This window comes from Oncorhynchus clarkii, chromosome 10, assembly GCF_045791955.1.
Source record: "Oncorhynchus clarkii lewisi isolate Uvic-CL-2024 chromosome 10, UVic_Ocla_1.0, whole genome shotgun sequence".
In the NCBI taxonomy this organism is placed as follows: Eukaryota; Metazoa; Chordata; class Actinopteri; order Salmoniformes; family Salmonidae; genus Oncorhynchus; species Oncorhynchus clarkii.
In genome coordinates, this window is record NC_092156.1 from 46,660,857 (window position 1) to 46,675,167 (window position 14,311).

At 45.8% G+C, this 14,311-nt stretch overlaps 1 protein-coding gene across 3 annotated transcripts in view; it reads left to right on the plus strand.

The window, feature by feature from the left end:
- Positions 1-14,311, plus strand: part of LOC139418640 (pro-neuregulin-2, membrane-bound isoform-like) — a 106,358-nt gene that overhangs the window by 35,307 nt on the left and 56,740 nt on the right. Inside the window, exon 1 of one of the 3 annotated variants that reach the window (XM_071168252.1) lies at positions 11,273-11,497. The exons of the other annotated variants lie outside the window; for them this stretch is intronic. Within the exon in view, the coding sequence (XP_071024353.1) occupies positions 11,383-11,497 (115 nt within the window). The 5' untranslated portion in view covers positions 11,273-11,382. Of the gene's footprint in view, positions 1-11,272; positions 11,498-14,311 lie in introns of those variants that run through there. 3 annotated transcript variants of the gene reach the window in all.

Consider the following 14,311-nt stretch of genomic DNA (forward strand, 5'->3'; position numbering starts at 1 on the left):
GCAACTCTACCTGCCCGAATGCATAGTGCCAACTGTAAAGTTTGGTGGAGGAGGAACAATGGTCTGGGGTTGTTTTTCACGGTTCAGGCTAGGCCCCAGTGAAGAGAAATCTTAACGCTACAGCATATAATGACATTATAGATGATTCTGTGCTTCCAACATTGTGGCAACAGTTTTGGGAAGGCCCTTTCCTGTTTCATCATGACAATGCCCCCGTGCACAAAGCGTGATCCATACAGAAATGGTTTGCTGAGATCGGTGTGGAAGAAGTTGACTGGCCTGCACAGAGCCCTGACCTCAACCCCATCAAACACTTTTGGGATGAATTGGAAGGCCGACTGCAAGCCAGACTTAATGGATCAAAATCTCACTTAGGTTCCCAAAAGGCTAGTGTGTGTGTGCGAGACAGAGAAATTTAGCTGCGTATAGTATCTGTCTTTCTTTACTTTCTACTTAGTAGAGCCAGGATCAGTCAGTGACTGGGTCTCTGTCTTTGTGAGCTGGACTGACATTAACTGATTTGTCCCGCCCTGATCTGTTTCACCTGTCCTTGTGATTGTATCCACCCCCTCCAGGTGTCGCTTATTTTCTCTAGTGTATTTTTCCTGTCTCTCTGTGCCAGTTTGTCTTTGTATGTTCAAGTCAACCAGCATGGTGTCCCGTGCGCTTGCTTTTCTATTCTCTTTTACTAGTCCTCCCGATTTTGACCTTTGCCTGTTTTTCTGGACTCCATTCCCGCCTGCCTGACCATTCTGCCTGCCCTGACCTCGAGCCTGCCTTCCATTCGGTACCTCTGGAACTCTGATCTGGTTTTGACCTTTTGCCTGTCCACGACCATTCTCTTGCCTACTCCTTTTTGGATTGTTATTAAACATCTTGGACCATCTGCCTCCTGTGTTTGTATCTGTGTCTGTAGAGTCTCAGATAAAGATTTAATACTGCAGGTCTCTCCATAGTAGTCTGCAGCTGTGTGTGTGCGCGTGTGAATGTGATCATACATCAGTGGTGGCTGGTGGGAGGAGCTATAGGAGGATGGGTTCATGGTATTGGCTGGATTGGAATCAATGGAACTGTATTAAACACATCAAACATATGGAAACCACATCTTTGACTCCGTTCCTTTTTGTGCCATTCCAGCCATTACAATGACTCGTCCTCCTATAGCTCCTCCCACCAGCCTCCACTGTCAAAGATAGCCGCGTTTTCTTGTTTGTAAACAGGATGAAGAGTAGGCGCCCTCAAAGTGAGGTTGGTACACCCACAACATCCCCAGGCACATGCCCACACACATGGATAAGTGCAGCCATTTTAGGCAGGATGGACTGCTCTTATCCCTTATTTAATCTTCCATCCATTTGCTTGGTGGTGGCCCTGCCTGAAAACAAGAGTTCATGGGGAGCAGAGAGGAAAAGGTTGGGGGCCATGTGCAGAGAGCTCATCAATGTACACACATGTTATTCTTCCTCTCCTTCAATTTCACAACACAGGATTTTCATGTCATGGCAGAAACACAGTGGGGAGGAAAACAGTGACATTTTTAGTCCCGTAGCATATTTGTTTTCCTTCTATTTTTGTAAAGATGGCTGAGACATGTCCTTCTCAAAGAACACACTGCACTTACAACACTGAGATGGTTTAATTAAACCCACCCTCTTGCCTGAGTCATTTTACTATCAGGTACTTCCTTCTAATGTACCTGCATTACTGTTACATTAGTATTGTTACATTATACACTGACACTCTGTGACGCACACACACAGATACACATACACACAGACACTAGTGCCAGAGAGGACAGCAGAGGCACGGTAACGAGTCTCATCTTGCTCAACAGAGGGGGAGGAAGGGGGAGGGGGGATGAGGGGGGGGGGGGGGGGGGTGAGGAGTAAGAGGGAAGGGGTTGATTCGTGACACACCGAAGCCCTTCAAGTCCTGCTTGCTCTGTCATCCCCGCTGACAGATTAGATCACCATGTAGAAACTGTAAGAGAGGAGGAGAAGAGGGAGATGTAAACAGAGGGAGCGATGTTAAGTATGGGGTAAAGAGAGAGAGAGAGAGGGACTGGACCAAGTTGGCATTGGGCACCTGGGCTCTATTTGGCGTTTGAAGTTCCCTGAGTTGAGATTTGCGGTGAGCGGGCTGACTTGTTGGGACATGACGAACGCCCCCCCCCCCCCCCCCCCCCCCCCGTGAGGGGCCTGATGCCAAACCAAAAGATGAGTCATGCTGAGTTTAACTTAGGCCAGTTTCATTGGATGTTCTAGTCTGTTGGTTACAGGGTAGCCCTAACGTTGTCAATGTACAATACTTCCACAGACCAGAATCATTTATTGATTGTAAAGTCAAATCAAATCAAATCCCATTTATTTATATAGCCCTTCGTACATCAGCTGATATCTCAAAGTGCTGTACAGAAACCCAGCCTAAAACCCCAAACAGCAAGCAATGCAGGTGTAGAAGCACGGTGGCTAGGAAAAACTCCCTAGAAAGGCCAAAACCTAGGAAGAAACCTAGAGAGGAACCAGGCTATGTGGGGTGGCCAGTCCTCTTCTGGCTGTGCCGGGTGGAGATTATAACAGAGCATGGCCAAGATGTTCAAATGTTCATAAATGACCAGCATGGTCCAATAATAATAAGGCAGAACAGTTGAAACTGGAGCAGCAGCACGGCCAGGTGGACTGGGGACAGCAAGGAGTCATCATGTCAGGTAGTGCTGAGGCATGGTCCTAGGGCTCAGGTCCTCCGAGAGAGAGAAAAAAGAGAGAATTAGAGAGAGCACACTTAAATTCACACAGGACACCGAATAGGACAGGAGAAGTACTCCAGATATAACAAACTGACCCTAGCCCCCCGACACATAAACTACTGCACCATAAATACTGGAGGCTGAGACAGGAGGGGTCAGGAGACACTGTGGCCACATCCGAGGACACCCCCGGACAGGGCCAAACAGGAAGGATATAACCACACCCACTTTGCCAAAGCACAGCCCCCACACCACTAGAGGGATATCTTCAACCACCAACTTACCATCCTGAGACAAGGCCGAGTATAGCCCACAAAGATCTCCGCCACGGCACAACCCAAGGGGGGGGGGGGGAGATCACATCAGTGACTCAACCCACTCAGGTGACGCACCCCTTCAAATGACGCACCCCTCCCAGGGACGGTATGAAGATAAAGGTGGTTTCCCAGCTCAAATGTACCGTAAATGTCACAGTAGCCCAGTAGTCAGAAGCCCAGTAGCCTAGTAGGCTAAGCATGCGAACTATGCATCTACCATATAACACTCTTGATTAATGCAACAATTCACAAGCATGTGCAATATCAGGCAAATCATTACATGACAAAAAGCTAAATGCGACTGAAAAAGTTTCTAATTCAATGGCCAGGTGATTGCTTGTCTTCTGAGATTCCCATAAAGCTACAGCATCAATTTCAAAGTAAGCGGATTTGACTGCAATTGGAACGGGGGCAACTGCTGGGCGAGTGTCTTGAGCGACCTCCAGAGGTAGCGTTCAAGACATGACAAGTTTGCGAGTTTTCATCATAGTAAAATGGTCTATTCTCTGAATTTTTTTCGATGTCTCTCGAGAATCTCCTTCTAATCTCATCAATGTAAAACCTTGCTTAGTAATGGGTGGTTCTCTTTCGATTATTTGTTTCGATAGCTTGCGTTCGTTAGAAGCTTGAAGAACCAATCACACGTCTATCGGAGACAGACAGGACCAGTGGCGAATGAGGTGATCCCCTCCCCTCATTATAAGGAGCCACTCACCCACCATCGGATCATTCTCACCTATGTTCTTCACGAAAAGTACTACTCTAAGGGACAGATCGAAATTTACAGAATGGTTACCTGGAGGAAAATGGGGGAGGGTCATGCTTTCTAAATTTCAGTCAAGGGGAGGGTTTAGTATTTTTTTTATCTAGTCCAGGGGAGGGTCACGTAATTTGTAATTGATGACATTTCAATAGTTTTTTAAAAATTAGTTGCTTATCAGGCTATATATCGATGTGTCCACGATGCCGCCCGTCACCTCTGATTCTCCGCTGGGCACGCAATATCAATTGCACCTATAGGCTATTTAGTGTGGTGTCAATCAAATGATCTACACGCTATAGGCTATGAAGTGTATGCTCGGAAAAGCCCAGAGCAAAGTTATATTTCTAAGATAGCTGGGATGGTGTAAATACAACTAGGCTGCATTACACACCACAATCGATATTCCAACCCTGAGCCCGGTCTGCTCTGCTTTGACAGCTTGCTACTACTATCATAGATTTTTATTCAAAACAATGTTTCCATGCCCATTATGTATTTATCAGAGTTACCGACCTCACAATAAGCCAGATTTGAGTAATTTACATTGTGGTGCTGAAACTTGAAATCAATCGGAAATTAACAGCTCATGGTGCTGAAAGTAGGCAAATTTGTCTGTAAAATTCAACAATCCGCCCTTAACTCTTTTAAAATAGCCTTCCTCCAGGCCAATGAAGGTCGGTTAAGTTAAAAACCAAGACTCCAATTGAGGGGTTATGAGAGGGTCTGCCATAGACCTACCTCTTCTTAAAGAAAATGTCAAAAAAGCACAGGCCTACCCCTTGTTAGCTTAAGATGTTGGAGATAAATATAATGGATCCCATAATATAAATCGATCTATAACAGCGCTTTGGTCCACGATGCTTTATGCTAGAAACAAGCTGTAAAATACCCAGGAAAGACGTGACTCCGATGCATAATGGGATACCATTGTTTTGTTTCTTTGACATTCAAAGGCTGACTTTGCTAGGGACGTAATCTAATTCTGTCACTACCAATTGATTTAAACTATTAACTTTCTGTACATTAGAAGATTTTGTCGTTGTTGTTGTTGCTTAAACGCTCACTGTCTGGGGTGGAAAAGTAGGCCTAACTTTTGAAAGTACCATGTTCAGATTCCTAATGACGCCTCAGATTTTATTATTTGCAAACAGGGGCAGTTTCATTGCAAACAAGACACACTGATTTGGTATTGTATAAATATGATAAGATGAACACATAGGCCTATCTCTCTGTCCATGCTTAGCATGTAATTCTGGTCATTTGTGTGGTATTAAAAAAAGATTCCACAAAATATGTCAAATTACGTAGAATTGCATGAAATGTTTATACTAGGATCTTTTTTTCCTCGGACCTGCAAATACCATGCTAGATTCATGCTTTTATTATGAAGGAGATCTTTCCAACCCTACCCTTGTCCATTGTGGTCTGTGAACCCACAACCTTCTGGCCTGCAGCTCTGTGTGCTATATAAAAAAAAAACTCCCGTTTTGGTATGTAATGACAGGACGAAGAACAGTTTCTAAAACTGCATATCTAAGGCTCTGGTCTATCCAAGAAGTAAGGGTAAATGGTAGACATGTTCTCTGCTATCCACTTGTTTTAATTATTGTTTTGGATATAGAGGGTCACTAGTTGTTTTTCAAGTGTTCAGGGAGGGTTTAGATTCATTCATCCATTTTCATTTCAGATATGTCCGATTTTTCTCTCTCCATGTAACCCTTATTATAAATAACCTAAGCTCTCCTCAGCACGACTTGATCTGTTTTCCTGTTCGGTTATTCGCAGGTTTTTCAGCTCTCATCTTCTGTGATGGGTGACTATCGAAAGGATAGTTTTTGCTTCGGGTAAGTTCGTTTTTCCCCTGTTTTTTCTTCCCTTTGTCTCCTGTGGTAGCTAGCGTCACACGGCTTGATACTGAAACTTGGCTAGCTTAGCTGCATGGCTTAGGGAACCTGGGTAGCTCACCACCGGAAAGGGTAGAATTATTAGCGCTCTCTCTCGTTAACTCAGCCCACGCCCCGCCATAACACATTGACTAGACCAACTGCCCTAGCTTCACTGCTTATTGCAAAACTAACAAAGTGCTAGCTTCCTCCGGCTAACATTGTGCTTACTAGCTAGGCTATTACCCAGTGTTGTGGAGTAATGAACTACATGTAATTCAACTAGTAATTTAAGTAGCTTGGTAGTAGTTGAACTAGATTCATATTTAAGTAAGGTTTTCAGTAGTTCATGACTTTTTGCCATGTTACAGTCCATCTAACTACTGGAACTACACACTACTTTGTTTTGCAAAAATCTAATAAAATATGGGTGCACTAATTTCTTTATTTTTTGGCTTCAAACGTGTCTATAATTCTCACTTGAAACCTAGCTGTTGTGTTGAATAGGCTAAAATACACATTCTGTTAACATTTGACCCCAAAGTGATCTGTTTGTGCAATTTGAAGTATATGACAGTTCAGACCGCCATACGGTTATTTTTCACGAAGTTGTTTGGATGCAGTGAACAATTTTTTCAAAGTAACTTTAGTTCAGTGAACTATAGTTTTTAAAAGGACGCTTTAGTGTAGCTGAACTTCTTCCATTGTAAAATAAATGGTATCTTGGTAAACTATATTTTCAGAGTAGCTTTTCCCAACACTGGTCCTACCAAATCAAAGTAATGGGAGTACTTGCACACTGAGAAAGCACATGTTTCATCTCCCTCACTAAAGCAGTTAGTTGTAGTGTGTGCGTGTGTAAACAGGAACTTGGTGAGAGGACGGTGTAACGGCATTCTTCCTCCTCTTCTGAGGAGGAGTAGCGAGAAGAATCGGAAGACCAATGCGCAGCGTGGTACGTGTCCGTAACGTTTATTTTAAAGACATAAACTGAACACTACAATAAACGTGAAACGAACGAAACCGAAACAGTACTGTGTGGCAACAAACACTCACACGGAAACAAACACCCACAACCAAAAAGTGAAACCCAGGCTACCTAAGTATGATTCTCAATCAGGGACAACGATTGACAGCTGCCTCTGATTGAGAACCATACTAAGCCGAACTCAAAACCCCAACATAGAAAAACACACAGACTGCCCACCTAACTCACACCCTGACCAACTAAAACAAAGACAAAACAAAGGAACTAAGGTCAGAACGTGACAGACGAAAACAATTAGAATCTGGGGCGGGGATTTAAAAATATATAAATATATATATATTTTTTTACATTGCTTCAACAGAGGGAATAATCATCACAGATATTCATTTTGATCTATAACCGTAATAGGGAGGGAATGATAGCAAACGTAACAACTAATTTATTTGATCAGTAACTGTAATACTGTTCCAATTGGAGTAACACAAACTGTTATATTACTTGTTTCTGCAAAACGCGTTACCCCCAACACTGGCCATGAGGCACCAAATAAGCTAGCTCATGCCTGTCAAGGCGAATTCGCAGCAGGCGCTACTAGGTTAGCAGGACTTATTCCACTAATTAGGGACGTAGAAAGGGTAACAGTGGCTTGACCACGGCCCAACCTTGACTCCCTGATTTCAATGTACTATGGCCACTGAGGCAGGTACTCAAACCCCCTCACTCTTGTTTCTGGCACCCAACGATGCTGGGATGCCGGCTGCTACTGGCTCTCCCGTCTACGATGGAATTGCCAGCCTACTCTCTTGTGTAATACATTTAACGTTCACTCGTTTCGTTGGCTAAACTAACCGGTTATGCCTCACCTTGCTACGGTCAAAAGAGACCCCTAGACTGAGAAAGGATGCTACCCCTACGGCTTTCTTCGGGTAACACTGTGCCCTCACAACCCTGAGAATCAAGGCACTGAGAGAGTCTCCACCTACATAGACAGTTACCTGCTTAGCTCCCCATCCTGGGAGCAAGCAGTAAGAGACATTGCTTCCCTTGTAACCCCCCCTCTCCAAGCTGGGGTTCAAGATCAATCAGGGGGGGGGGGGGAAAGAGAATATATAGGCATAATGCTGGATTCTCTCTCGCCATTCGACACTCTTAGATTAACTCATTGGGTCGTTTCGACAGTGCCTCTCCCTTTCCACAGGGGGCGCTCGGTCACCATTTCAGTAGTACCTCTTGCCCCACTGAGGTTGAGAAAATTCCAGTACTGGGTGTCTGCCCAACGTATGTCTACAAGGCATCACCACAATTGTCAGATAAAGGTATCCTCTGCATGTCTCTTGGCTCTCCGTCACTGGACGAGCCCCTCAATCTTTGTTTCTGGCACCCCTAGGGGTAGTGGCAAGAGGAAGGTGGTGATAACAGACATGCCACTCACGGGCTGGGGCGCCGTTGAATGCAATAAACGCTGCATTGCTCACATAAAATGACCTCAAATGTCTGGCAGTGCTTTTTTCACTGAAACACTTTCTACCCTCCCTTTGGAATTGTCACGACTTGACCAGAACAGACAATACGACTGTGGTGGCTTACATCAACCACCAGGGTGGCACTTGGTCCCTGTGCTTACAGACTATCCATCAGGATTATTCAGTGGAGCAGGGCACACATACTGTCCCTACTCGCAACGCATGTCCTGGGAGTACTAAACGTAGGAGCAGACTTATTATCCAGGGAGAATACCCTTTAAAAGGAATGGAGACTCCATCCCCAAGTGGTGAAACAGATCTGGAAGAACAGCCAAGCATCCGTAGATCTCTTTCATCACAAGAAAATGCGCACTACCCATTGTTCTTTGCGCTAGCTTTACTCCCCACTTTAGCCAGAGTGAGGGAAGAAGGCTCATCCCTCATCTTGGTAACCCCTCGATGACCAGGCAAGCTCCGGATAGCAGAGATCATTTTTTCCTGCTGTATGACGAGCCCTGGCATCTCCTGTGACCCAAGCGACCAGAGAGATTTTCCACCCTCACCCAGGAACCATGCCCCCCTGGGCCTGGCCCGTGAGAAGTTAAATCTGGATGTGACAGGCCTACCGCTCGGAGTCATTGAGACTGAGCACACATTCTTCTACACATTCACTATATGGAAACAAGTGGTGTGTCTTTGAGAAGTGGTGTGACCAAAAACAGATCATTCCAATGTTCTTTATCAGAGGTTTTCTACAGGACCTTATTGACTGAGGGAAGTCTTTCCCACTGTTAAAGACATGCTTCGGTTCTCTGGCGACTAAGAAAGCATTTTTTTGAGCCTCCCGCTTTGGGCTGGATGTTTCCATGTGTAGTTCAGACATACATAATCTATGAGAAGAATTACAGTCCCCTAGCAATTCGAGTTCTAGCCAATGAGCTTCAGCCGCTCGCAATTGAGTGACAGCTGGCGAGAGGCCTACCCAGCATTATCCTATGAGGTTGCAAGGAGGGCCCAAAGGCTCAATGGACACAGTAGAGGGAGAGAGAGCAATGACACCGTGCACATATCTGCATATACTGTATGTGACGTACTATGCAATTTTCAAGGACCACTTTTGGCTCGTGAGTGAGATAACAGATCTACTGACTAAAAAGTATACAGAGGTACCGGAGAATCTCTAAGGTCCATCTAATCACCATCTTGGACTGTAATATATTCTGAACTATATTCGCGTACGTCCAGTTCCGAAGCCTATAGTCCCATATTTCACAGGAGCCTTTTCAGCCACTGGAAATCATGAAGATGAAATATCTCTCCTTTTAAACCGCTTTACTACAAAACGAGTGAATGAGCTACATGCACTGTCAGTTCACCATTCGTGCCTGCACGCTGCGATACGGGAGTTGGCTCTATACTTCATGTGAGATATCGAAATGAATAATTGAAAGAGAACTTAATCCCTGTCTTTTTAATCCCTGTTCTCCTCATGAGTGAGATATCTCACTGCATACCCTTACTCGCAAAAGTGTGCGGAAGTTCGGCCTGCTCGAGAATGAACCGAGGGCGGGCGAGTGGCTCTTTTTAATGAGGCTCACCTCATTCGTCACTCGACCTGTCTGTTTCTGACAGACATGTGTGAGTGGTTCTTCAAGCTTCTGAGATCAGAAAACGTTTGTCAGGCTATTGGATTTAATTACATCAATATATCAGCAGTAATTTACACTGTATGATTGCTGTGCAGTGTTGCTGGATGTGTAAGACAGACTGCATGTGTGTGTGATTGTGAGAGAGAGAGACAGAGCTCGCTCCTCAGGTTGGTGATGACGATGCGCCGGCAGAGAGAGACGCAACCACAGACATGCTGGGGCTTGCTAGCACGACAGGGGTAGGAGGACACAGGGAGGAGAAAAGGAGAGGCAGAAAGGGGCCAGAGAATGCGAGAGAGAGAGAGAGAGAGAGAGAGGAGGAAAAAGGGGAGAGGGAGAGGTGTGGAGAGGAAATGGATGATTGTGTTTAAGGAGCATATGCATATGTCATGCATTGTGACGTTTCTAGTTTTCATTGTTTTCAATGCATATCCTCTTGTTAGGTTTCAGTGTTTATTACCTAAATCAGAACCGCATTGTGTGAGTTTGGGGAGCATGTAGAGACCCCCTCACCAACATGCACGGGGGGCAGACCCAATGGGTGGTCAGCATGGGGGAGGGGTTAACTGGCCCCTCTCCAGGGGTGCAAGGGTCAGTCATAAAGACCAGATATGCTCCAGGCTAGAGGTATCTGGGACTGGGGCTGGGGGAGGCTACAGGTGGCCTGCTATATGGGCCATCACCTCTGCTCTGTGGTCTCTGTGAATACCAAACCACCCCCAGACCCCTATCAACTCCCTCCGAGGGCCCTCTGTTGTCACTTGATCCTGACGAAACTCGAGGGTGACTTCCTGACAGTGGCGAGAGGATCAATAAAACCATCAAGTTCGGGACACACCGGTGATTTGAATGATGCAATTCATGTTCCGCTTTTAAATAATAAAACAAGCATGACATTCAAATAAACAAATCCCATGCCATCTTATACACGTGTCAAATGACGAAATCAGACATAAACAAATGCACGTGGCATATCATTAGGCACGCCTCTGCATATTTTTTTGTTGTTGCGCAAACTCAATAATGTGGTGCCTTATGTGATTCCACTTCGCTCTGAAACCGACAGCGTTGCTGGCATGGTCGAAGTGGCTAACGTAGGGTCTAGTTTGCCCCTACGCGTGTGAACACGCAAGTGTAGGGCAGAGGGGCGAGAGTGGAAGGGGTTGATTTGGGATTGGACCTCTCAGGTCTCCGCTCCAGCATGAGGGCCTAGAAGAGGCTGTGTTTATCGGATAGTTCTAGGCAGGGAACAGTTAATTGCCTATACAGCAATGAGAAATGCCTCCCTGCTCACCCCTTAGGTCTCTATCACTACCCTCCCCTTTCTCTCCTTAGCGCGGTCTCCTTACTTTTCTCTCCCCCTATTCGGTCGTCTCTTTCATTCTCTCTCTCTCTCTCTTTGCTTTGCTGTGAGTAGGTGTTTCCCTACTGTGGGTGATTGGTGCAAGTCTATATAGGAGGGGAGACGCTCTGACAAGCTTAGAGTCTAGCGTAACACGCTCCTCACAGGACTACCTGTTTTTGTCAGTGATTTTTTTTTTCCCTGAGAGGATTTACACTTTCAACTGACAGCATGTCGGAGGGCAGGAAGAAGGAGAGGAAAGGGAAAAAGAGTGGGGGGAAAAGGGCACGGAAAGAGGAGAGAGAGCGCAAAGAGAAAGAGGAGATCGAATTGGATCCAACAACAGGTAAAAATGACTCGATGGAGAGGACATTTGGAGGTGTGTGTGTGTGTGTGTGGTGGAATGGTGGGAGACTGCAGGGCCTGTGAAATAATGTATCACCTTGTCTTGTCATAGCTTGCCACATTGAAGTGGTTCCTAATGTGGGCAGCATACATGCAGGGGCACATCTGTTGGTGTGGTCGAATGTGCCTTTGGCGTGAGAGCCCAAATCAAAGCCCTCAATGAGCTGGGGACCTCACTGCGCACACCATGGTAACACCACTGCAACACACAGCTGGTTTGGGAACATCTTGACAGCGGCCGCAGCGCGTAACAATTGTTTTCTTCACATTTCACTTTCGCAAACGTGTCTCATACAGCAGCCTGAAACTATTGCTTCGTTTAGTTTTCCCATGTCCTCAAGGGAGTGGGAAAACACGGTTTCCGAAGCAAAACATTTGGCTCACACGGTGTATAGTGAGGTACAGTATTACACAGTAACCCTATTCCTCACAGTGGACCAACAGAACACGCCCAGGGCCGTCCACCGTCTCTCAGCTTTAGTTCCTAGCGGCAGTGTTTCCCTTGTCAAGTGGTTCTCTCGTGTCTCGCAGGAAAACCCTCTGCCATTTGAATTGCACTGCAGCTGCTGTCCTCTGAGTCACAAACGCAGCAATGTGCTCTCTCACTGGTTGCTGCTGCAAGCTGCAACACGCCCCTGCAGTTTGACACACGGTTAGCAGGTAATGCCTGCCCCAATCTCAGTCCCACTCCACTTAAACTATGTCCCACACTAAAGGAGTGATTCAACATTCTCTTTAGATACCACATTAGAGGTCTTCTCCGGTCCAAGAAGTTGGATCCGGACCTAAACAGACCAGAGGACAATCAGATCCAGAACCGAAAAGACCAGAACTTTATTTTTTTTAAAGTGGGACCTGACACGAATGGACCCGAGAACAATCAGACCTGTAACCGATGACAACCAGACTTAGACCCGACCCTAACAGGTCCGGGTTTAGACCAGACCCGATTGGACAGGAGTGAAATAATGTTCAATAATGTTAATCAGCCAAGTTGCTCTTCTGGTTTACAAATAGGTATTTATCTGTTGGCTAGGCCTTCTATAATTCAATAAATTCACCTTATTAGCGTAAAATAAATATGCTATAGGCTATGCAGAGCTGTGGTCAGGGCCATTCGGGTCTATCAACTGTAGTTACATAGACCCGAGACCCAATTTCCATCAAACAGGACCTGACCTGGGTTTGAGAGACAATTTGGACCCAGACCTGTCAGGTCTTGGATATTTGGGTCAACACACAGTCTCACGTGGCAGGTTTAACCATGAATTAAATACTGGACTGGAAGCATTTTTTTTATACCTCTGTATCATAGTGGGAGGTTTTCAGCCAAAGCTAAAGCGTCTGTGACTGTGAGTAACCCAGCCTGTGAACCCTCTCCAGGGGCCTGCGTCCCTCAGTCTGCCTTCACTAGGGTGTCTGAAATGCCAGGCCCCCAGAGAGACACTCAATCAGAGACCTTTGAAATCGCAGAAATATCAGGTCACACAGACAAGGCACTGTATTGTATTGTCTTTCACTACCCCCACCCACCCAGTCACTCACCCACCCAGGCCCGTACTTAGGTTTCTCCCTCTGGATTCCCCTGGCAGCAGTCACACCACCATGGCTGAGCGCTCACAGCCTTGTCCCCTGTAAAACTGGGCGCTGGAGCTTCCATTCCTCTACTATTTTAATGTGCTGATTATTCCATTGTTTCCTAATCTGTTTCTCAGATCTTGGTTATTAACCAAAGTCTCTAGAATACTAAATATTCTTGACATTAAATTTGCCTGAAAGCTGTTAAAAACAATTAAGGGAAGGGCCATACTTTTGTTTGTAGTTAGTTATGAGAGAGGGGTGGCACAATCAGGTCCAGAATTTAGCTGACACGCCTGGTGCCCAAATTGATGACATATCAAATTGATGACATATGTCGCGCAGCGATAGTCGAGGGGAGACGAACGGATTTGGTTCAGTCAGTCGTCCTGATGAGCCCTTCCCAGCTAGCCAGTGTGTCATTGTAGCTAGAAACTTCTGTTAGACATTTCTTTGGAGTGTTCAGAATCATTCCGTTTCTATCAGAGTAATTATTATATTTTACGGAAATGTAGACGTTAATGACTTAGTTGTACAAATCACTAGCCTACAATACATGTGCTTTAGCTGTCTCTCTGGCCTGATATTGGCGACACTATCCTAGCTACTTTCCTCTCCTTGCTGCTGCAAGCGGGAGTGAAGGACACCGTGCCCTGTGTTGTGTTCCCAGCTTGCAGCGCAAACTCTCCCCATTGAGCAGTGTAGACTGTATCACGGTGACATCCAGATGGTTACTACCAATATTACACGATATTTCCCATGCAGGCTGCTATCCTACTCTAAATAAAATGAACAAATTGGCCACGTTAGATACCGCCTGCGAGATGTAATAGCCCGGTGGGATGCAACTCACGTCAGCAAAGCACCCCCCAACACCGTTGCACTGGTCATTAACACCGGCTTGTTACTTCAGCTAATTGGCATGTCACGGTGACATCCAGATGGTAACCAATACTACAAGTTACTTCTCCCTCGCCCTTCAAAATGAACACAACTTTCTTTCCCAAGTTTTAACCAGGGCCATGCTGTTGTTGTTGCCAGCTAGCCAGCCCAGCATATAAACTAGCTAGCTGGGAAGGGCTCATCAGGATGACTGACCATTCGTCTCCACACTCGACTCTCATTGCGCGACATACGTCATCAATTTGGGCACCAGGCACGTCCGTATGTCCTCTCC